Source organism: Vanellus vanellus (assembly GCF_965231255.1).
Source record: "Vanellus vanellus genome assembly, chromosome: 24".
NCBI lineage: Eukaryota > Metazoa > Chordata > Aves > Charadriiformes > Charadriidae > Vanellus > Vanellus vanellus.
The window spans coordinates 1874462-1897033 of NC_138929.1; the positions used below are offsets into that span (position 1 = coordinate 1874462).

Genomic DNA, 22572 nt, shown 5'->3' on the forward strand with positions numbered 1-22572 from the left:
CTCCCGCTCCCCACCTCCTCAGCCCTCCGCCATCTTGGCGCCTCCTCAGAGCGGGGCCGGAGCGGGCTCGGCCGGCGGCGGCGGCTCCTCCTCAGCGGTGGAGCGAACCACCGCGGGGGCGGGGTGGGGGAGGCGGGGACGGGGTGGGGGAGGCGGGGACGGAACCACTGCGGCAGCGGTGGGGGGGGTGGGGGGTGGGCGGCGGCGAAGGGGAAGCTAACGGGCTGGGCCGGACCAACGGGCAGGGGCTGACAGGGGCGGGCGGGACCACTAGGGGAGGGAGGGGAGAGGGGGCGTGTGCCGGGCCGGACGGAACCATGCGGAGGCGCTGGTAGGGGGGAGCCCGGGGGAGGGGGGTCGGTCCGGCTCCCGGTGCCGCTGCCGGTCCGGGTCCGCCATGGCCTCGAACTGCGCTGGGGGCTCGTCGGCGGGGGGCGTCGGGGCGGCGCTGGGCTCGGCCCTCAGCGCCAGCAAGACCAAAACCAAGAAGAAACACTTCGTGTGCCAGAAGGTGAAGCTGTTCCGGGCCTCGGAGCCGCTGCTCAGCGTCCTCATGTGGGGGGCCAACCACACGGTGAGCACGGGCCCTCCTCCCCCGGGTCCCGGCCCTCCCCGGCCCCTCGGGACGGGGCCCTCACCCCCCTCCTCACACCGGGCCCTTCCCCTCAGCGAGCGCCCCCCCCCTCCCCGGATCGGGCCCTTTCCCGCTCTCCCTCAGGCAGGGCCTCTACCCGCCCCCCTCACACCGGGGCCTCGTCCCCCGCGTCGGCTCAGTCCCCTAAACCGCCGCCTTCCATCCCCCCCCCCGGCATCCGATCCCTAATCCGGGTCCTTCCCTGGGTTCCCGCTCCCCGCGTACCCCGATGTCGTCGGGCTCTGTCCTCCGGGCCTGGTGGATGCCCACCCTGTGAGGAGGCTCTCCCTGGGGTCTGCTCTTCCCCGCCTGTGTCCCCTCTCTCCTGGGCCTGGGGCTCCTTCCCCACAGCGTCCCTGTCTCGGGGCGGTTTGGGCCCCCCCCAGGTCAGGGTGTCCCTCACAGATGTCACCATCCTCATGCCTGGGGTGGCTTTGGGCATCTTTTCTTTGCCAGAGCGTGCCTGTCCCCTCACCCCCACCCCCCCATCTGCCTGTCCCCCCCTTCCCCAACGCTCTCTTTCTCAGGACTGGGGAGTGGGGGCGATGCCATGTTGGTTTGCATCCCTTTGTGTAGGGTGCTGTTGCCCTGGCACACCCCACTCTGGCACCAGAGGCCCTGAGGACACTCATTTGACACCTATAGCGCTTGTCCCCTGTCACAACCTCTGGCTTTCTCGCTCAGGGCTGTCCCTGTGGCTCCGTTACGGTGTGGGGACTCCCACATGTCACGACCCAGAGGTTCCACGCGCACGGTGACAATCCTGTTCCTCAGTTGGCAGTATGAGGACAATTACACGTGTGTCTCATCCATCCCAAAATACAAAAGCATCTTTTGGCCCCATCTGTCCAGCCTTGTCTCCCTCTGACTTTAGGCTTCAGCTGCCAGAACTCGGGCCATGTGTGTCCCTTGGACTCTCGGCCTCAGTCTCTCTGGGTAGTGGTTGGTACAAGTCTCAGGAGGGAGCGGGGAGAGGGTCCCTTGGAAATGTCTGTGATGTCTCAGCTCTCTAATCCATCCTTTCTGGAGGTTCCTAAGACCATCTTTATATTTTTCTCTGGAAACTTCTCCCTCGTCTGTGATGGCAGGCACAAACCTTGTGCTGGAAAGGAGGATTGATTTACCACTGCTCTCTCTTGGATGCTGTTCTAGGAGAATATTCAGGTGGTTAAAGAATTTGTAAACCTCATCCCTTCCTGTATTAATATACTTTTAGGCCTCAAAAACACCTATTTCTCCAGTGGATTAGTGGATATTTCCTAGAGTGAAAGGGATTTAGGCTTATTTTTTGCAGAAACAAATAACACACATGCACACACGAAAAATCAGAATTGCATTTCGAGCTTGCCTGACGATGGAGTGATAGCTTCCAAATGTAGTTCAACACAGTGCAGTCTTCTGAGTCAAAGGATGTTCCAAGTGCTTGCTGCTCAGAGCCTTGCCCAGGAAGCAGGATAATGAATTTAATCAGGCTTTGATCAGTGGTGCTATTAGGAGCCCTGAAGAAATGGAAATTGGTGGATTCTTCTGAGTTTCATTTGTGGCCTCTTATGGACAGTTGTTGCTTGGTGGCAATTAGCTTTTCTTTTTTATTTTCTCATAGCTGTCTGGGTACTGGGAATCTGGCAACTTTTTTTAGGCACTGGATCAGGACGATGTAACTTCTGGAGCACTTGGCTGTGAAATATTTAGGGAAAGGGAGGAAGGCAAGCTGATAGTTCTATATGAACACTGAGCTAGTAATGAGATTATATCAGATGCACGTTATGAAGAAGTTGCTGCCAGAAAGGAGGATGGTATTCTGAGGGGCTGGGAAGAGGGCTAGAAAATTTCAGCTGTAACCTCCTCACCCTTGGACAGGCATCCAGGATTTCCCAACAAATTCCTGCTAGTTCCTTTTCCTCCACCTTTCTGCCACTGATCTCAGCCTGTGTTTGGGTGAGCCCCGTGAGTGCCTGCAAGGGTTGGTGGCTGGTGTGACCGTGCCACAGAGCAGGCTGCGAGCTGAGGTGGCTTTGTTTGCTCATCCCGATCTGCAGTTGGGAGATGATCTTGGTGCCCTGGTTATATGGGAAATAGAATTGCTTGTGTCCCTCCGGAAGATGGGTCTGGACAGTTTAGAAATATTTTTAGGAGTATCTTTGGACTTCATTAGAAATCTTTTGGGGGATTGTTTAATGTTTGGCTTCTGAACCACGGTTTTACAAGGAGGGATGAATCCCATGTCTGTGGAGCCCTGCCTTGGGATCCTGGCAGCAGGAGGGGGAGAAAACTGCTATCAGCACAAACCACGAGACTGTGCTGGGAAGATTCTGTCAAAAATACTTGCATTAGAGATGAACTTTTTCATGGACAAATCAAACAAACAACCATTTTATGCAATCCACCATTTCTGTTGACTGAAGAAATTCCCTTGAGTCCGTTAACCGAGTCTGGCAACAGTTCGGCCCTGCCTTGTGTTTAAACAAGCTTGTTAGCAGCTGGTGTGAATACAGGCAGTGATGGGTCTGGAGAGGATCAGGACCGATGATGTTAGCACACCAAGAACAGGAACTGGTTTCTGGAACACCAGTTCTAAGCATTTCTGTTTAAATAGCGAGCTGGGTCTTGGCTGTCCTGGTGGTCCCCAGCCAGCATTTAAACCGAGTGAATCGGGCTCGGGGTGGGGCTGTGGCTCATGTTAGCAGGGCCAAACGTGGGTGGTATTAGTCCGACAGCTAAATTTTGAACTAGAAAACCATGGAGGGGAGAACTTGTGCAGATAGCAGAAGAAAGTGGCGTCGCACAGGCTCACCCTTGATTTTTGAGTTTTCTGTAAGGCACTGTAAAATTCAGCAAACGTGGAGATGGTTCCTGGGGAAGCTTTGCTTGCGACTGCTGTTGTCATGGCATTGGAAGAGGAGATGCAGCTCCTCAGTGTTGGTTATGTGCATGTTGCTCCATGCACGTTCTCCGCACCCTGGCTGGAGTTCCCTGTGCATGGGAGCTCGCCAGCGGCGGACGGAAAGTTGTGATGGTTCTGGAAGGGAGAAGCCATCTCGCAATGAAGAGCAAGATGAACACAGCAGTGTTGTGTGATGCTCTGGAAACCATAGAAACGGTTGTAAGGTGCTAATTATAAAAGGCACTGGGATCCCAGTGAGTTCGGGGGTTGTTGGAGAGGTGACTCTTGTTTCTATTTGTTAAATGAACAGTTGAGTTCGTACGGGCCATGGTGATGCTTCTCTAGGTGGCAGTTCATCAACTGGAAATGATCCCTGGAGCTCTGTGGATGTTGGCAGGGACATTTGCATACGCAAATCCCATTTTTGTGGAAATGGGTAGATCTCCTCTTTTGGCTGTGTGGATCTTGCCCGAGGCAGCCTCCTGTGCTCCAGGGGCTCTGATTACTGGCTGAAGCACCAGCCGATCTCCTAGGACCTTTAGGAGCAGTGCCAGCCAGTACAAAACACAGCTATTTAGCATTCAAGTGAAATAGCAAAATTGGGATTTGCAGCACGCTTCTCCCTTCTCTGCAGTGTTGTTTTTGGTGTTGCCATGTTAATTCTAGCCAGAGTAGCATCTGCCACATATCAAATGTTGAAGTCCTATAAATTGGTACTGGCACAGGGTAAACAGCATGTATTTGTCCTTTCCAACACTCGCTGTCTGCTGTGGCTCTAATTGACCTCTGGAGAGTGCAGCATATGGTGATGGCCATGATAGCCTGTGTTAATGATCGAGGCTGGTGGCTCTGAACCTTCTTATCCTGGGACCTCCTGTTAAAATAGAGATTCCAGGAGCCTTTTTCCTTCCCAAGTTATGGAGAGAAAAGAAGGTTTTACTGGGTATTTCAGCAAGGAAAATGGGGCTCAGTTGCCTGCTCTGCCACTGACTGGTGTGGCCATGGGTAGGTCGTTTAACCTTTCCATTCCCCAGCTCCTGTTTGAACCAAGGGAAGCAATAGCTCTGCCTGCCTGCAAGTGGACTGGGAGGACGGATGCTTTCCAGTGGTCCTGAGGCCGTGTGGACACAATGGGTGACAGGCTGCCCTGTGTTGGCAGGGCAGCAGGGTAGCACTGACTGATTCCTCTGCCTGTGACGCAGCATTGTGCTGCAGCTCCGTCAGGACGCAGGAGTGCTTTCCAGCAGGCTTCAAAGTACTTTGTTCGGGAAGAGGTGGGTTCGCTGTCATTTGAGGATGGTTTGTTTTTTTCCCTCTTAAAGCGTGCTGCTGTCCCCAGAGCGCTGATAGACATTATTGACTACAAGATTCATGCTTCCATAGCAGTGCATGGGGGGTTTGTTAGCTTGGATACTGATTAATCATGCTCTAATTCATGGAAAACAGTATTTTTTTTCTCAAACTGGTGCCCAGTTGCTGTACTGTGTTAAGCAGCAGCAAAGTTTTGCTGCAGATGTGGGTTTGCCTCCATGCTAGTTAAAGTGATTTTGCTGTGTGTCTTTTACCTACTTCCCCAGAGTATTATAAAGTTTAACTAATGCTCGCAAAGTACTTTGAGATGCCTGGCTGAAAGGCTTTGTGAGGAACAAAGTATTTTTATTTTCCTGAGCAAATTCCTGTCGTAAAGAATCCTAGAGAGTAGACTCACACACTCCATCATCTGGATCTTGTTAGTAAACAAATTGCATTTTCCCATCAATTTACTAATGGTAATTGCCACTTTGAGGCTACAGTCAGGTTTTGAAACAAAATTATGCCTGGCCCATTCGTTCTAACAGCTGTCCCTGAATGACACAGAATATTGATGTGTCTTTTATTGAAAAAGGATTTGGCTTTGATGAGGAAGACAAATTATCAGCTACAGATAAACCCAGAATTGTACTGACTGGTGTTGCTCAAGAATTCAAGTGACCAGAAAAGACAAGTTGAACAGACGGAGGGGAGGTGTCATTTTTCTAGCCCTTTGAGGCCAGGGGTGGCTGTAGACTTCTCAGCGGTGTAGGGAAAAAATATTTCTGCTGACTGAGGAAGAAGGGCATGGCCACTTCTGCAGGGGGAAGGGGAGAGCTGCTGGCTGGGGAGCTGGAGAAACGGTGAAGCGGAGCTTGCTGTTCCTCTGGCTGCTGGGCAAAATGCGCCTTTGGAGAGACAAAGATCTTCTCTCTGTCATTTGCTGCTGTTGCCCCAAGCCCTGGTCCCTCCTTTGGTGGCATCAGGCTGCCTTTCGCTCCAGGGCTCTGTCTGGGATCGTGGCTGTTCTGACACACCGGGCGATCTGCTACCTTACCTCTCTGCTTGCTGGGGTGACCTCCAGGAACACCGGTCTGCTTGCCTTGCTTAGGAAATTGCTCCTTTGTTCTCAGAATATGGTGAAACCAGCAGAGTTTAGTGCCCCCGCTGTTGCCTAGTGAAGATGTCAATTGGTTTGTCTAAAATGTGTCTCGGTTTTACATCCTCTGAGTTCCACTGAGAGCCTCCCAGCCTGGTACATGTCTGAGCCTTTTGTGAGGCTGACGGACATGTGCCATTCATGCTGTCTCTGGTCTGGGGAGGAGCAGGACCAGTGTCTTGCCTTGCTGCAAAACGCAGGTGGCAGTGGCAAAATGCACTTCTTAATGGTGCTTTCAGCCCAGGACTGGTCCCTGTCAGGTTGTCTGTGCTTTCTACCCCATGGGGAAATAGAAAGCTCCTGGCATAACAGGACTGTGTGAAAACAGGGGCTTATTTTCAAGAGGATTCAAAGGCAGATTAGGTTTAAAAAGCTGGGTCTGGAGATGGATCACTGGTCTGAAGAGCTTGTGCTCTAAATTAGCAGTTCTTAACTTTTACCACTTTGGGGACCCCTAAAGCCTTTGTAGTGGAGGTGTGGAAATACCCCAGACAGACTGCTGTACAGCATGGACCTGCTCTTCGCAGCTGCTGTGCTTCTCAAAATAGCCTGTGACCCTGCGGTGAGGGACCGAGGTGTGCGACCGTGGTGCCGTCTGCTGCACCTCTGCTCTCTGCAGCTGCCTCTTCCAAGTCCAAGATCTTGCTGTTGGTCTTGTGGCCAGCACCAGCCTCAGAGATCTCCAAAGGTCCCGGTACAGGCAAACTTTCTGCGGCTGGGTGACATCTCTTTGTGGGAGGCAGGCGAGTCAGACCCATGGGAACGGGCTCCCCAGGAGCCAGGGGTTGCTGGGCACCTCATTGCTATGCACCTTGCTGTGACCTTGCCTTCTGTAGCATAAATACACAGAGACACACACTCTGCTATATATAATCTCCTGCTACACGCCTCTCCTTGGGGAGAAGGCGAGAGAGCAAACATGTGCCAGGCGTTAGTCACGTTGCTTTCAGAGGCTGCTCAGATTCCACCATGATAAGCACAGGAGAGGATCCCTCTAGAGCGGTTCTGTCCGCTGCTTTCATTTGGGCAAGGTCTCCTAGGGTTTCACTTGGCACGGTGCTGCAGGACTCGGCATGATAAGCCTTAGGAAGGGGCACTGGATGCTGAGGAACATACTGCAAGAAGGGAGGGGTTGGGATATCCCTTTTCCAAGGCGGTGTGGGGGCTTTTCATTCCTTTCCCTTTGGCATCCTGAGGAAAGTGTCAAGCATGAGAGTTACTGCGGGAGCAGGCATCCCTAAAAAAATCCCAACAAAACAACAAAAACAAAAAAACCCTAACCAAACCCATGTTTGCTTTTTGTTGGCTATTGTCAGGCTGTTACATCTTGGGAAGAGTGGGGGCATCTTATAAATGAGAGGAGGTATCCTGGTGCGCCATTTCTGCCAGTCAGGAGGCTTGCAACAGGTACAACATTTGCTTTGAGGTTTCTGCTTTGGCAGAAATGAGGACATCCAGAGACGCCTTGACATCTCACTTTGCTAACATTTGTGTCTGAATTTCTGGCAGGGAGGAGACAATCTCCAAATCGCTGTTCCCTCTCAGCCGTCAGCACCCTTCCTCCGCTCTGGAACAAGCTGATAATAGCTTGTTTGTGCCTTACCCACCGCTGAGAAGAGGGCTGAGAACAGGCGTGTCTAAGGAGCTGCGCTGTGCTGTCGGGCTTCCCCTCCTGTTAGACAGCAATAATTAGTGGCTGGAGGCAGCGCCTCTTTCTTGATACAGAATTAGCTGTTTTCTCTTCCCCGCCTTCACCCTGAGGGGAAATCACTGCACGGGGCTCTCTCATACTGGGAGCTGGACCCCAGATGTGGGAGATCCGTTCCTCACCTGTGGTCCTCTTGCCTCTCCTCTGTCCTAGCTGTGGCTCGAGGAGCGGCTCAGTGCAGGGTTGAACCTTTAGCTTAAGCCGGGGGGTATTGGCCTCCCTGCTCCATTGTGATTACAAATGATGGGAGGCGTATGACATTATTTATTCATTCATCTGTGCAGCATTCTCTGTACATCCCAAAGGACTTTATGGGATTGCTTAATGCTCCTTGGTGCTGCTATAAAGTAAATACTGGGCAGGGCTTTAAAGAGCACCATCTCTGCTCTTAGCAGAGTGGTGGCCGGTTTACTTTCCGCTTATCTGTTGTGTGGGATGACTAGCTCTGAAAATAGTCATCTTTTCTCTTTGCAGTGTGTATGTGTCTTTCCAGTCTGACGTTTGTTAAATCTGGTCTGTTTTTTCATTGGTAACGATGGAGAAAGGATGTGAAAAATACATACCTCATCAAAGGCTTGCTCATATAATTAGACAGCTCGCTGCACGTCTCCAGAGCTGGGACCTCCGTGGTACTTGCAGATTTGAACTGTGCCACAGATCCCCCTGCAGAATGGCTCCCTCATGCCTCCTTTCATCTCCGCCTCCTTGGAGGAGATGTGGCAGCAGCTATTTGGACACTATTGTGTGTCCTGTTGCATGAAAGGAGCGGGGAATCCCAGAACTGGAGTTCATTTCCTTAGGCTGACGGCTTGGACCCTGTTCCCAGTCAGGAGGGGAATGCTGTGTGCTTTCCAAGCATGCTGGAAGTCACTTGACCTGCCTACGGTTTCGGTGTTGGGAACAGACCCCAGGCCTGACTCCTAGCCAAACCCTGCTGTTGCCAGTGTTGTCTGCTTCTCTCCAGCGTTACCTGCTTGGCACAGGAATTATGGGAATGGAGCTGTAATGAAATTGCTTCCTAAATCCCGCATGTTAATAGCAGCTCAATTAGATGGGACTCCTGTGATTCCTTTGAAGTCCGTGTGAATGAATGACGCTGGGGCCATCCTCAGAAAAGGCAGCTCGGAAACATGCTGCCTCTTGACCTGCTCTTGAGCACTGGCACGTCCTTGTCAGTGCATGGGCTTGTCTGGAGCAGGGTAGCCAGATATAGTCCAGAGGTGGATTTTTTTTTTTTTTTTTTTTTTTTTTTTTTTTTTACTATTGATGCTTTCGCTGCTGGGTGCTGTAGCATGAGCCCGTCTGTACAATAGTAGCTGAACGTTCATTCTTCTGCTTCCCTGTATTCCTGTGGCTGCCACACATGACTAAGGAGCAAAAACAATCTAGTGGAGTGACTCATCCCTTTAGAGAAGGTGGGATAAGAGCAACAAGAGACAGCAAGGATAGAAACAGTATCCACAGGGGAGCTGTGCTGTGCTGCACCAAAGCTACCCAGAATCTCTTCTGGCTGGCCACGTTGAAGATTTTGGTCATCAGTGATTTTTAACAGTGAGAACTAGTTAAGAAATTGGCTGATGCAACATTTTCTAAATAAAGGCAAAGGTGATTTATTTAAAACATAAAATCTGCTATTTCTTGGTCTGTGGGTTTGTCTCAATTCTAAGCTGTATCTTGGATGATCAGTGGAAGGTGAACAGACGAGAGAGCCGAGGCTGGCTCAGGAGTCCTCACCACATGATTGAATGAGATGCTTCTGTGGCTTGTAACCACAGTGTTCTCCAGGTTGCTTCAGCACAGCAGGTTGTTCTGAAAGTCTAATGGGTTATATTGCTTCAAAAACAGCTTCTGGGTTATTTGGCATCCCTGTAAGTCCATTGAGGGTAACTGCAGGGCAGTGGAACTTGAGTTTTGAGTCTCCGTTTCCTTTCTCTTTTAGATCAACGAACTCAGCAATGTTCCCGTCCCTGTCATGTTAATGCCCGATGACTTTAAAGCCTACAGTAAGATTAAGGTGGACAATCATCTATTCAACAAGTAAGTAGCTGCTTCCCAACTTGTTTGTCTCTATAATTAGAGCTCTTCGCTGTGGGTGAAACTGGCATGGTGAAGGCCTTTTGGTTTGTTCCCTGTTGTAATGCCCAGAGGATCTGGCATGGCTTTGTTGCCAAATCTGTGCCCTGCCCAGACCACTCAACAGGACATGGCGGGAGGTCAGCCTGTCACTGAGATGCTGTCTTGTGGTTTGGTTTATATGCTTTGAGTGATGAGAAGTCTGGTAAGGCCAGGCTCAGAAGTGACACTGCTACAAAGCTAGTTACACATAGATATTCACTGGACTGGGTAGAAGACAGTATTTTAAAGTTCAGAAAGCGTAACTTGTCCAAAGCCCTAGGGCTGGAGTTTGCTGCACATCTTGGTTATGCTCAAAATTGATGCAGGACTGTCTCTTGACTCCTGCTGTGCCCTGTCTGGGTGTCCTGTCCTGACCAGTAGAACCCAAATCCCAAGACCATGGAGGAGTGGGTAGGAGTTTGCTCTCCATGACCTGCTAGGTTCCTTGTCTCTTTGAGACTGTTCACAGGAGACAGCTGTGAAGCTCCATTTTACACCTGGCCCATGGGGTTTGTGTGGAGTTACCCCCTTCTTCTTTTCCCAAAAGATCGATTTTTTGGAAGCCCTTTTAAAGCCACGGTTGTGGCTGGTGCTCAGAGCTGCGTTCCCCACCCTGGCTCTGTGTGTGTGCGGGTCTGCAGTGCTCCCTGATTAATGCTTCATTTTCACTAAGTTTCATGGGGATCAGCTTTGAGAGTGGGAGTGTGATTCAAAAGTTTGTCTTCTCTGGCACCTACAATTTGCAGTATCTGCTCTTCCCTCTTCTCCTACGTAGATTTTGGTTTCCCACATATTGGTGCAAAGGATTCTCATTGAGATTGAGCTGACAAAATCTCCCACTGTGTCCAGGCAGGACCATCCTCTCTTCTTTCCAGTGGGCAGAATAAGAGCTCTGGTAGGGTGTAGATGCAGCATCCCTCAGCAATGGGGAACGTTGTCTGTTGTCCACTGTACTGTGCCCTGGAGAGACTCCGTTCTGCTGGTGAGGTCTGATGGCAAAGCTCACTCTGTAATGGTTGGGACTGGTCTGGAACATGCCAGGCTGGACCTGATTCACCCCCTCTCCTTTGCGTTCTGGGTGAGATGGTTTGTCTTGTGTTGACCTTTCTTTTGAGGCACGAGTGATCTGATCTGATCTGAAATCAGAACCTCCCCCCTTTCCTCCAGCTTTTCATCTTAAACAGTAACAGTGTGTTGCAGGGGGCAGCTGTGTTACTGAACAGAACAAAGCAACAAAGGAGGAGGAAAGAGAGAAATTATTCTGTCAGATCTGTGCTTGTGACAGGGGAGATTGTTCTGTACGGCAGGCATCCTCATCCAAAGAGCCTGTTAGTCAAAAGCTGGAACCTGCAAGCATTTCTATGAACAGATGACTTTTGTAGGCATCCAAAGAAACAAGCTGCCCTAATGAGAGTAAATACTTGCAGAACAGGGCCCTTGTAGGTAGGAGGGGGCTTTGAATATCCTGGGGAGTTAGCAGTGAAGTGGGAGAAGAATTGAGTTTGATTTCACAAGCTGATCATTGCACAACAATATCTTTCTGCTTTGCCCTAGGGAAAACTTGCCAAGTCGCTTTAAATTTAAGGAGTATTGTCCACTGGTGTTCCGAAACCTCCGAGAAAGATTTGGGATTGACGATCAAGACTACCAGGTACTGTCTCTTCTCTCCCTGCCCTCCTAACACCTTTCCCTAGGACAGAGTAACCAAGCTGGCAGAGAATTTATGATATCAACATTCTTGTGTGGTCAGCTTTTATGGGCTTATAGTCATGGTTTGAATGGTTTTACCATAACGCTAAGGGAGTAGATCTTGCTGTGCCAGGCACTGGGCAATTGCAGAATGAAAAGACAGTCCCTGCTCCAGAGCACTTACAGTCTCGGCATAAGGTAAGACGCAGCAGATGGTTGCAGACAGGCAGGAGCTCGAGGATAACCGTGATCTGGTGGAGAACATCTGCAGGGAAAATGAGTCTGTCGTATTTTTACAGATTTGGGTGCTGTTTTAACCACGTGCGTGTGCCAAGCATTGGTGCTGTTGAATTGGGTTTATCAAGGTGGCTGCTGCTTTGGGATGTGGCCCCTAGGGCCAGAGGTTCAGGCTTGCCTTGGAGACATTTTCTTGTATTAATACCGCTGGGCTTAAATCCAGTGAAAGAGAAATGTCGCAACTCCTGCTGCTACAGCAGGGCCACCCTTCCACACTCGGCTCTTAGTCTTACGCACACAGGAGATGTGTAGTAGCAGGCTGCTTAGAGACCTCTTAAATGAGGGGAAAGCCAATGCAGAGAAAGAGGGTGGCTTTGATAGCTGCATGGCCTTTAGCAGGCCGAGTGTTAGGTAATTAAACCCGGTATCTTTGGCACTCTGCTGCGGTTGATAAAGGCTGGCAATACGCCAGCACTGACTTCAACTAAAATACTCACTGGAACCCGCCAGCCAAGAGAGGCACGTTAGCGCTGGAGCAGTGGGTGAGTGGTCCTTTGCTTCCTCCCTTCTTTGCTTCACATGCAAGCCCAGCCATGCTCCCTGCTGCCTGCCTTGTGGGGAGAGGAGATGGGAGCAGAGCTGTTCCTGCTAATCCCACCAAACTGCTTCCTTCTGATCGTGTGTGTGTGTGTGTGTGTGTGTGTGCCCACGCCCACATATGTCTCAATGTACACCTTCCCCAAGTGTGTCAAAATTCTTCCTGATTATATCTAGGTTATTGCCTGATCTCCCACTGTTTCAAGGTTAATATAATGAAGAGATCTGCTTTCTTATTCCAGCTGCATGGCTTATTGCACTGGTGAGACACTGGATCTACTTGATCCAGTTTCTGGTCTCATGTGGTATAGAGCAAGGAGCAGATGTGTAACACCTGCGTCCCCTCCTCTGCCCCTTGTTCTCAGACCAAGGGGGGAGCATGCTGCTCCCTCTGTGGGAAGGGCTGACCTCTGAGGATACCAAGATTGGTGTTAGGAGCTTTTTGCTTCTTAGTGTAACTCTGTCTCAGCTGCCTCTCTCCTGGCTGCCAGGGCCCATCCTACTCTGCTGTCTGTTCTCAGGCATACTGGGCACTCTGAGGGTGTTTGCTCAAAGTGAGACACGTTTTTCGAGCAGAACTGACAGTCGTCTTTGCTTTTCTTATGCAAGGGGCCGGCCATCCCCAGGAGGAATAGTAAATGCTAGCTGCTGCATCGTGGCTGCCTGTCGCAGCTCTGGTCTGGGTGACTGCCCATCTGCTGGCGGAGACAGAGCTGAGCGCAGTGTTAGGAGGCAGGTGGCGTTCGTTGTGCCTGTGTGTGCTCAGTGCCTTGTAATTACCTGCGAGCCATGAGTTGCACACGCAGATCTCTCCTGCTTGTGGTGGAAGATCTCTTTTATTTTCAGGACACGGCTGCTCAGTCCATGCTTTTCTTGAGCACGTGCCTGTTAGATTATTAATTTTATTTTTTCCCTCCTACCATCAGGCCCGTTCTCTAGGCAGCGATGGCGTTTTGCCAGGAGAAGCAGTACCGTTGCCTCCTGGTCTGTTGACAGTAGTTCATGCCAGGCTGTGTGTGGCTCCTGAGGAGACTGCTTGGCCAGCAACACCCTGCCCCGGCGGCTGGCTGTACCAGGGAATTACTTCGTGTGCTGGCTTCCTCCATACCCTTCAACGTACTTGCATGCAGTGAATTCATTAGCTCCTAATTATTTTTTCTCCCAGTCCATCCACTGTACTATATTTTAGAAATTTTCTTCTCAGTTTCTTTTAAGAAATGATTAGACCGTGTGAAGTAACTTACATAGAAGCACCCACAATCTTGTTGGCTCTCAATACTTAGTTTATCATCTATGCTTTATCTGTTGCTCTGAAGGATTACTTCCCATTCTCTGGGGTAGAGCAGTTTAGCTCTTTGAAAGTGTCCAGCTAGAACAGAAAGCAGAAAAATGTTCATTGAGCTAAATCCAGGTGGGTAAAACTTGATGGCTTGAGTGGGAATTGAGCCAGGATGCTAAATATAACACCCGAACTCTGGAAGAGGTGGGAGTGACAGGAAGGGAACAAAGTAAACCTAAGGACGATGAATTTGGTAATGTCCATATGTGGTCATGATTTCTGCTTCCCGTCTCCTCTAGAAGAAAAGCTCTGTGGTTTTGAGGTGAGGGGTGATTAAACTGTGTAGCACAGACTCATTTGCAAATGTCAGCAAGAAGCAAGGGTTGGGTTTTTTTGTTTGCCTTTATTTTCCTGACGGTTTCCAAAGCCGTTGGCAGGAGTAGAGTTTTTCCCCTGCTTCATTAAAGTTTTAAAAGCTTTAAATGCTTCATTCTGAAAGGAAACCTCTCGGCTCACTTGCAGCGTGACACGGTAAATCCCTCTTTTGCAGCAGGCTCTGCTTGCCTGCGTGTCTGGGTCTGCAGAAGAGCAGGCTCCCTCTGCTGTCTGCTCTTTAGAGAGCTGAGGGATGGAGAGAACAGTGTAACTAGCAGCTAAAAAAGCATCGTGAAACATGTTGTCCAGCCCTGAGATCCTGAAAGCCACATCTACCTTGACCTAAAGACCACTATCCAGGTGTCAGTACCATCGCGTTTCAGAGCACAACTCTCCTCATGCTTGCAACAGCAGCAAGGAAATGCTGGTGAGAGCTTATACTGTTGGTTGACAAAATGGCTTCTGAACAGAGACTAGTGTCTGGGGTGGTGGTGTTGGAAGGCAGTTGCTGAGAAGTGTTGGAGAAAACAAACAGGAGACCGGTAACCTGCTTGGGTTAGTCTGGAAGGCGCGAAGAGTAGTGACTCTAACGGTGGGATGAGGCTCACAGCAAGTTCCTCTGCCTGGGGAGAGGCATCAGAACAAAGAGCTCATGTTGTGGCTCAGGGAACATGGTAGATACTTGCTCTGCAGTTTGTTTGGGATTTGCCAATTGTGCTGCAAGATGAAAAGAAGCTGCAATGTTTCGTTGCTAAGGGTGGAGACAGGGATGTAAAGACAGATGCTGCTAGTTGTCGGAAGAACAACCAAGCTATTTATACTCACAGTCTTTTTCATCCAGTTGTAAGAATAGCAGAGGCTGAGGGTGGCTTTTGGTTTCAGGATGACCTGTAAAGAATTCCCAGACAATGAGATTTTTGCTGGTTTAGGTTGTTTTTTGATGGCAAAGGCGGCAGGCCATTTAGTTCATTTTGTTCTGTTTTTCCTTAAACCTTGGAAATATCCTGACTGTTCTTAAATTTCCAGGAGGAAATGCTAAGAAGTCTTGCCCTGTGTATACTGCATCTTTAAAAACCCCTTAGTAAAACACATCTTCAAAAATGTATGCCAGGTGTTGGAGTAAAACACGTGAACAAATAGAAGGCCCAGATCAAAGTTCTAAACTCCATGTCCAGACTTCTAAACAATTGTGTTAACCTCAGTAGTGCTAAACACTCAAGGATGCTTGCTTACTAATGGTCACGATTGGAGTGTGTTTGCAAGTGTGCTCTGAAGCTTGGCCAGGACACTGTCACAGTTACGAAGGTAGAGCGCAAAGTCCCTGGGATGTCTGTTATTCCAGAGCCAGGTTGTGGAGTTGGCTCTGGTCACCCATGTCTCATCTGCTTTCCAAGACTGCTCTTCTTTTTTTCTCCGGGGAGGTGGCAGCTTCTGCCTCTCTTCCCCACTTTTTTGTTCTGGTTCTCTCAGAACTCGGTGACACGAAGCGCCCCAGTGAACAGCGACAGCCAGGGCCGATGTGGGGCCCGGTTCCTCACCACCTATGACAGGAGGTTTGTCATTAAGGCAGTGTCGAGCGAGGATGTAGCAGAGATGCACAACATCTTAAAGAAGTACCATCAGGTACGGTGAGTCTGGAACACTGGGAGGGGAGGTGGCAAACACCTTGGGGAGCATCTTGTGATTTTCTGGGGAACTGGAGCTTGGGATTCACAGTGTGCAACCTGGCAGAGCTTGCAAATAGCTTTTGCAAAAGAAAACAATGTTCCTTAGCATTTGAGAGCCAATTATGGCACAGCTGCCCGATTCTTCACAGTGCTGAGCCCCTTCACAGCTCACCCTGCTCCTTACATCAATGAATTATGGATCACTGATACCTGAGATCTGTAAACATGCTCCTAATTCAGTCCTTTGAATTAGACTTTCCGGAGGGACCAGGGAGGAGACCGTTACATGCAGCAGGGAAGGGGGGGGGGGGGGGGGCAAAGTGGGACAGCTGGAAATGTTCTACCCTGGTCCACATTATCTGCCAGTCCATCTGCTCTTTACTTTCAGATACACTCACATAACCACAAGAAGTGATGTTAGCCAGTGCCAACAACAGACTAGCCCCACTGAGACTGAGTGAGGGACATGCACACCTAGCCTGCTACAGCAGGGTGGACATACACACACAAGGGGATGCTCTGTCTCAGCTCAGGGCTGGAAGATTCTTACAATGCCATAACTTGCATTTCTTGAGACCCTAGGAGCCATTTGCAAGTCTCCTTTCCTTTCACATCGGTGTCAGATGGCTGGAACTGGAGGCTTCACTATCACATTCTTGCTGAGCTTGTGTTCTGTCAGAGATCAGTTTTGTGTGACAGTACTGTCTTTCTCTGCCCTTCCCTTCCCCGCTTTCCTCCAGTTTATAGTGGAGTGTCATGGGAACACCCTCCTGCCCCAGTTCCTTGGCATGTACCGGCTCACTGTGGACGGAGTGGAAACCTACATGGTGGTTACCAGGAACGTATTTAGTCACAGGCTGACTGTGCACCGGAAATACGACCTGAAGGTGAGGGTTTAGAGGGCAGTCATGGAGCTGAGAGCTCCTTTTCCAGGAGGGCGGGAGTTGGTCTTTGTAGCACCTACTTGACAAGGTCCTGGGCTTTGCTTTTTGTTGAGGGGATTAGGTTTTGGGGGCTCTGGATGGGGCTCCACTTGAGGCTCGAATGTTGTTCCATTCCCCTATCCCAAGTGGCCTACGCTACACCAGGTAGATCTGTAGGTCTATCTCAGGCATGAAAAATGGATTGAACACTGATTTTAAAAATACTTTCATTGTTTTTCTGCATGGAGGAATTAAACAGTGTCAATGAATTCTTCAGGAATATGACACGCAGTGCAGCAATGTTCTTTTCTTTATTCTTTTATCAGGGCTCAACAGTATCCAGGGAAGCAAGCGATAAGGAGAAGGTATGGACTGTTCCTGGCCAGCCTTTCCTTCCTCCTGGTGGTTGGAAGCAGATGGGATCCAACTGACTGCCCTTTTCCAAAGGGGTATTGAGCAGGGGACATTAGATGGGCCCTGAGTGATAACCTGTTTCTGTCCCACCTTTCAGGCTGTGCCCAGTAACTGCTCAGGAAGAGATGGTGCAGATCTGGTGCTGCCTTGCCCTGCTCTGTTATGTTGACACTACCAGGAGTGGGGGGAACTTCCTGGGGGACAATCCCACAAGTACCAAAACCCACATTAGTGCAATGGTGTCTTTATGGAAGGATTTCTTCGTAGCGCTCCCTGTGTACCAAACTGAGTCAGGTCAGCAGTTAGCTTTTGCAACAGATGCTTTTATAAACCAGACCAGCTCCTCTCAGATTCTTGGCATATCTCAGCATGTTTGTAAGTTTGGTTTCTGGTGCCATTAGGGAAACTTATGACTTAAGAATCCTGCCTCTGCAAAACTTTAGCTGTGTTGCTGCCGTGAAAAGTCCTTGAAATCACATCAGTAACTCATCGTACTACGTGTTTTGCATATGCACATGGGACTTTCAGGTTTGGGACCACAGAATAAGTCTGCTCCAGCTTGTCCTAAAATTAGATCTCTGGCATGAGCCAAGGAACTCCCATTTACACTGAATTGTCTGGTATCAAGGCATGGCTTCATCGTGCCCAAGTGTCGCCAGCTTGCTGGCTGTTTACTCTAGTGTTTTCTGCTTATGCAGAAAACCAGACCATTCGTATTAGATCCATGTAAAGCCACCACACATGTGTCAGTGTAAGAACAAAATAATTCAATTCCCAGCTGCACAAAGGGGTTGTATGTGCTTCCATATCCCTGAGAAATCCTCGGGGCCTGCTGCAAGCAGATTCATCAAAAAGCAGTGGTTTTAATTTTTTCCTCAAGCCTTTAGGGAGAGAAGCTTTTTTTTTTCTTTCTTTCCCAAGCCCTCCCCTCTTCCAGAAGCCAACAAAATGCATTTCTTTTCTATTCTGGGAGCTGGTTAGACCGTCTCTGGCTGGAGCCCAGCTGCCAAGTTTTCAGCCTGCAGCACATCTTCCTGGCAGTCTTTAAAGTTGAGTTGCTCTCTGTGTCTCCCTTCAGTTTCCCCCTAGGTACAGCTCAGCACTGTGCTCTGCCTGATGCCATTTTCATACTTGGTGGACAGGATGGGACACTTCACCTTATAAACAGGCAAAAGATCCTGGTGCAACCCCACACTCGATCAGAGTCGCCGTGCAATCAGCGTATTGCTAATGGATCAGTGTACCAGCCCTCCCCCAAGAAGTAGGGGTTTGGAGAATTTGAAACAGGCTTTTTGTTGCAGGCCAAGGATCTACCAACGTTCAAGGACAACGACTTCTTGAATGAGGGTCAGAAGTTACATGTTGGAGAAGAGAGTAAAAAGAACTTCCTTGAAAAGCTGAAGCGGGATGTGGAGGTAGAGTTTCCTGGGGGACAGCTTTTACTCGGTCTCCCGTAACTGGATCCCCACAGTGGCCTCTGGTTCAAGGGGTGCAGCAGTGATTGAAAAGCAAGTAATTCCTGGATCAGTCAAGCAAATACAGTCAGGGTCATGCTGATGGCAGTGGGCATATGAGCTCATGTGTAGATTCTCTAGTCTAATAAGGGTTTAGCTCTCAATACAGCCCTTTCTCAGGGACATACTGGCAGGGTGGGACAGAGGATTTTTGATCCCACATGGATGCTGTTGTTCGAACTCATCTCTTTCTCCCAGTTTTTAGCTCAGCTGAAGATTATGGACTACAGCTTGCTGGTTGGGATCCACGATGTTGACAGAGCGGAGCAGGAAGAGATGGAAGTGGAGGATCGAGCAGAGGATGAGGAGTGTGAGAACGATGGTCTCGGAGGCAACCCCATTTCCTCCTATGGCACACCCCCTGACAGCCCTGGCAACCTCCTCAACTACCCTCGCTTCTTTGGGCCTGGAGAGTTCGATCCTTCTGTTGATGTCTACGCCATGAAAAGCCATGAAAGTGAGTGTCGGGGAATATTGCCCTGAAGAAGGTCTGGAGGGCAGAGGAGGTGTCCTGTGGTCTGGCTGGGCTAAATGGAGCGGGAGGACTGTCCACAGAGAGAGGGAGATCCTGCCAAGGGTCTCTCCTTTGCTGTGCAGTCCATTATTGTGGATGGTGTGAGTTGGAATTGGGTAGAAGTGATGCTTGGAGAGTAGTGGCACGTTCAGAGAGTGTGTGGGCCTCTGGTGTGCTGTTTCCAGTCATGCTTCTCTGCCCTTCTACAGCCTTCAGCTGCCTTGCTTTCTCTGCTAGTTGCATCAAAAGAGATCTGCCATGTATTTCTTAAAGAGGGGGGCGCAGCTGGGCTTTGCTCACAGCTCAGGGTGTGCTAGCGACTCTCTTGCCTTGCTAGGTGCCCCCAAGAAGGAAGTGTACTTCATGGCCATTATAGACATTCTTACGCCATATGATGCGAAGAAGAAAGCTGCACATGCTGCCAAAACAGTGAAACATGGGGTAAGCAGCCTGACACCTGCAGGGAGGATGGGCTTTGGGGCTTCTGCTTTGCCTGCGTGCATGTGTGTGATGTCTCCTGACACTGATTTTTCTACCAGTTTGGAAATTCTCCAGTGATCATGTGCCCAATAACGGCTCTTCCCTCACTTACTTGCTCCTCACACTGTCTTGGAAAGGCTTTCCCTCTGGTTGATTGGAGATGACTTGCATTTACGTCCCAGTTTGGAAGGTGCTCCATTTCCCTGGTGTGGCACCAAGAGCCTTGCAGAGCAGGAGTGGACTGGCTGCAGGGAGACGTACTGCCCTGCCCTCTTCCTGGGGCCAAGTCCTGTTCCCTGGCAGCAATCCTGAACTTCCCAAAAGGGCTTGAAAAACGCCCAGGTTAGTGGGACATGGAATTTTCCATGCTCCTTCCAAATCTCCTCTAAACTGTGAAGGAAAAAATCCAGTGCTTTGAGTCAGTGGTCTGCAGAAGATCCAACTGGAGCTAAAATCAGTTTCTTTGGGGATCTCTCTAGACCTCTCTGGATGTTGTTTTTCCTTAGAACTTTCAAGTTGTTATGAGTCTTGCCCAGCAGAGACAGGCTATGCTGACATGATCGCTCCCTGCTGTCCTCCCTCCTCCATCCTTTGCAGTGCTGCGGGGTCTGCCTTTCGAGAAGCGTGTTGTGACTTATCTCTCCTCTCTGCCTTGCAGGCTGGGGCAGAGATCTCCACCGTGAACCCAGAGCAGTACTCTAAACGCTTCAATGAATTTATCTCCAATATCCTGACATAGTCGTCTTCAGCCTTCAGCGAGAAATGAAGAGAAGAGGGGCTACTTCCAAACAGAGAATGCAGCCTGTGACACTAAAACAGACACTGTAGCAGCATGTGGGGTGTGCGTGTGTGTGTGTGTGTGAGAGTGAGTGTGTGGCACTGTGTGACTTAAGAGAAAACTAATTCTAGGTGCACCCTCCAACAGTCCACTTGACCCAGGTGGAAAAGTGGGTTTTTATGTTACAGAAGTGCCCAGACATAGATTTTGAGGGCTTTTTAAAACAAGAAAAGTGCATTGTTTCAGCACTGCTCTTTCTAATGACGTTTTCTCCTCTCTGATCAAGAGAGTCCCATAGGGATATGATATGTGGCACTGTATAAAAGGGGTCGCTCTAGATCACGTTCAGTGGGAGTGAAGCAGTGCCTGATTCCACAAACTACTACTTTTTTTTTATTGGACTGTCTTTACCAGAAAGACATACAAGCCCTTTTATTTCCCTCTTGGTAGGAATTGGAAGGAAAATAGCTCACCATTTCAAGGATGGAAAATATTACCCTGATAAGGAGGAGTCGCTGAACTTTAGGTAAATTCAGACTGGGACACTTTATATTTTTTGGTTAATTTAAGTAACAAAAACTTTTTTTTGTAACTGCACTTGATTTACAAGAAAGACGAGGGAAATGAACATCTACCAAAGATGATCGCTTAAAAAGGTGTAACTCCTAGAACCTAAAAAAAGTGTGAGAAGTAGTAGAAGCATTGAACAACCTCAGATAATAATGTGCTTGGACCCATTGTGCTTTAAATTGGCCAGCTATGAAGATTTCGTAAAAGAAAAGAGAAAAAAAAAAAAAAAAACAACAAAAAAGTGTTTTGTACCTGTAGATATGAGATAGTATTTGACTATCTGGAATGTTTCCCTGTCGCACCTCAGTCAGGAATTGCCGTGTTTCTTAGATTACAGCTTCACATCACAGTTCTGCCAGTGTTAATCTAGCTAATGTTCAGTCTTCCTTACTTGCCCGATCTGCAACAGGTACTTGAATTTGTTTCCTGACAGAGGTTCTTTGGTTAGTTGGTTTATTTTTTAAATGGCAATGTGACTTGCACACGAAGGAATTGGACTCGCTACCGGTGGGGAGTGCTGGGAGCTGTGACTGTGGAGCAAGTTCCACTGCTCAAGAGGACTCAGGACTTGAGCTGTGATTCTTTTTACTCTTCTCTGCTCCATACCCCTCTCTAGAGCGACAGTCAAGGAGTGGAAATGTTTGAACACTTGCGCCAGTTTATTTTCCCCCCCTAAGGAATTGGAACTGATTTGCGTGACTGAATAATGTCCTGTTTTGTCTCCAGAATGCTTGTAATATTTTTCACAGCCAAGCTTGTCAGACTTGCTTTGGGTTTTGTTAGCTCTGCTGCACAACAGTTACCAATCTTTTGGTTCTTTTTTTAATTTTCTTTTTCTTTCTGAGCAGGATTTAGCGTTTCGAACAAACCTCTTGCAGTTGAAACATGTTGCTTATCTGCCTTGAAACTGTTTTCACATATGCCTTTGTTTCGGGAATAAGCTGTTTCGAATGTCTGTCCTGTGCTGTAACGCGTGCTACAGTTTGCTGTGCGGAATTTGGTCCTTTTGAGAGATAACTGGTGCTCATCACATCCTGGTAATTTCCCTAGACTAACGCTAGCTCTGGTCTGGATTCTGAATGTGGGCTTGGGGTTTTTTTTATGTTCATACCCACATTCGTGATGTGAATCCCACAGGTCTCAACTTTGAAGGGGGCAAAAGGGGGCTAACCTTTCAGCCCATACGAGTGCACTGTAAATAGAGTCTTTAAGAAATCAAAAATTAATATTAGGGGTCATAATGGGATATGAATCTTTGTATTCATTCATGGGTCATTCCCTTCGACGTGGGACAAATTTCTTCTGCCACTGTAGTCCAGTCCCTATTGTGTGTGATGTGGGGGCTAACACACCGTTGTCTGGGAGGCTGAGGAGTCTCATGTCTTAAGGTGTGTAGCTGGAAAAGCCACGAAACAAATGCAGCTATGAGAATACTTTAAAAAAGGGAGGACTTAGAGGGTATCATCAGCTTAGTTTTGTGGGCATTATATTGGTTACTCTTCTCTTAAACAATAAGCACTTAAGTTTACTATCAACTAGAAATTAAACACCGATCACTTTTTATTCTTGACAGTTTTAAAAATCTGCATTGAATCCGCAACTTTGGCCTGGTAAGTTTGCTGTTCTCCTTTTGGGAAACTAGCTTGTACCTTTTAAACTGTTTATCTTTAAATTGTGTATTAAGAAAAAAAAAAGACGAGAAAAGGGGGGAGGAAGAGAGAAGGAAATTAGTGAACTGCAGACAT

The 22572-nt window shown here is 48.9% G+C and overlaps 2 protein-coding genes across 2 annotated transcripts in view; one reads left to right on the top strand and one right to left on the bottom strand.

Moving 5' to 3' along the window:
- RPL19 (ribosomal protein L19) overlaps positions 1-22572 on the bottom strand; it is a 389457-nt gene that overhangs the window by 134829 nt on the left and 232056 nt on the right. The gene's annotated exons all lie outside the window — the stretch shown is intronic.
- PIP4K2B (phosphatidylinositol-5-phosphate 4-kinase type 2 beta) lies at positions 383-21196 on the top strand. Its single transcript, XM_082494832.1, has 10 exons — positions 383-574; positions 9615-9712; positions 11345-11441; positions 15438-15590; positions 16375-16521; positions 16884-16922; positions 18273-18386; positions 18684-18942; positions 19337-19440; positions 20138-21196. The coding sequence occupies exons 1-10, from the start codon at positions 398-400 to the stop codon at positions 20216-20218; spliced, it is 1269 nt and encodes a 422-aa protein (XP_082350958.1). The 5' UTR covers positions 383-397; the 3' UTR covers positions 20219-21196.

What these genes read in the sequence shown, in the direction of transcription:
- PIP4K2B (XM_082494832.1), top strand. Translation starts at nt 398, where the DNA reads ATGGCCTCGAACTGCGCTGGGGGCTCGTCGGCGGGGGGCGTCGGGGCG. An exon ending in AGCTGAAGCGGGATGTGGAG is followed by an intron (nt 18,387 to 18,683) that starts GTAGAGTTTCCT and finishes TCTTTCTCCCAG; the next exon opens with TTTTTAGCTCAGCTGAAGAT. An exon ending in CGCCATGAAAAGCCATGAAA is followed by an intron (nt 18,943 to 19,336) that starts GTGAGTGTCGGG and finishes TTGCCTTGCTAG; the next exon opens with GTGCCCCCAAGAAGGAAGTG.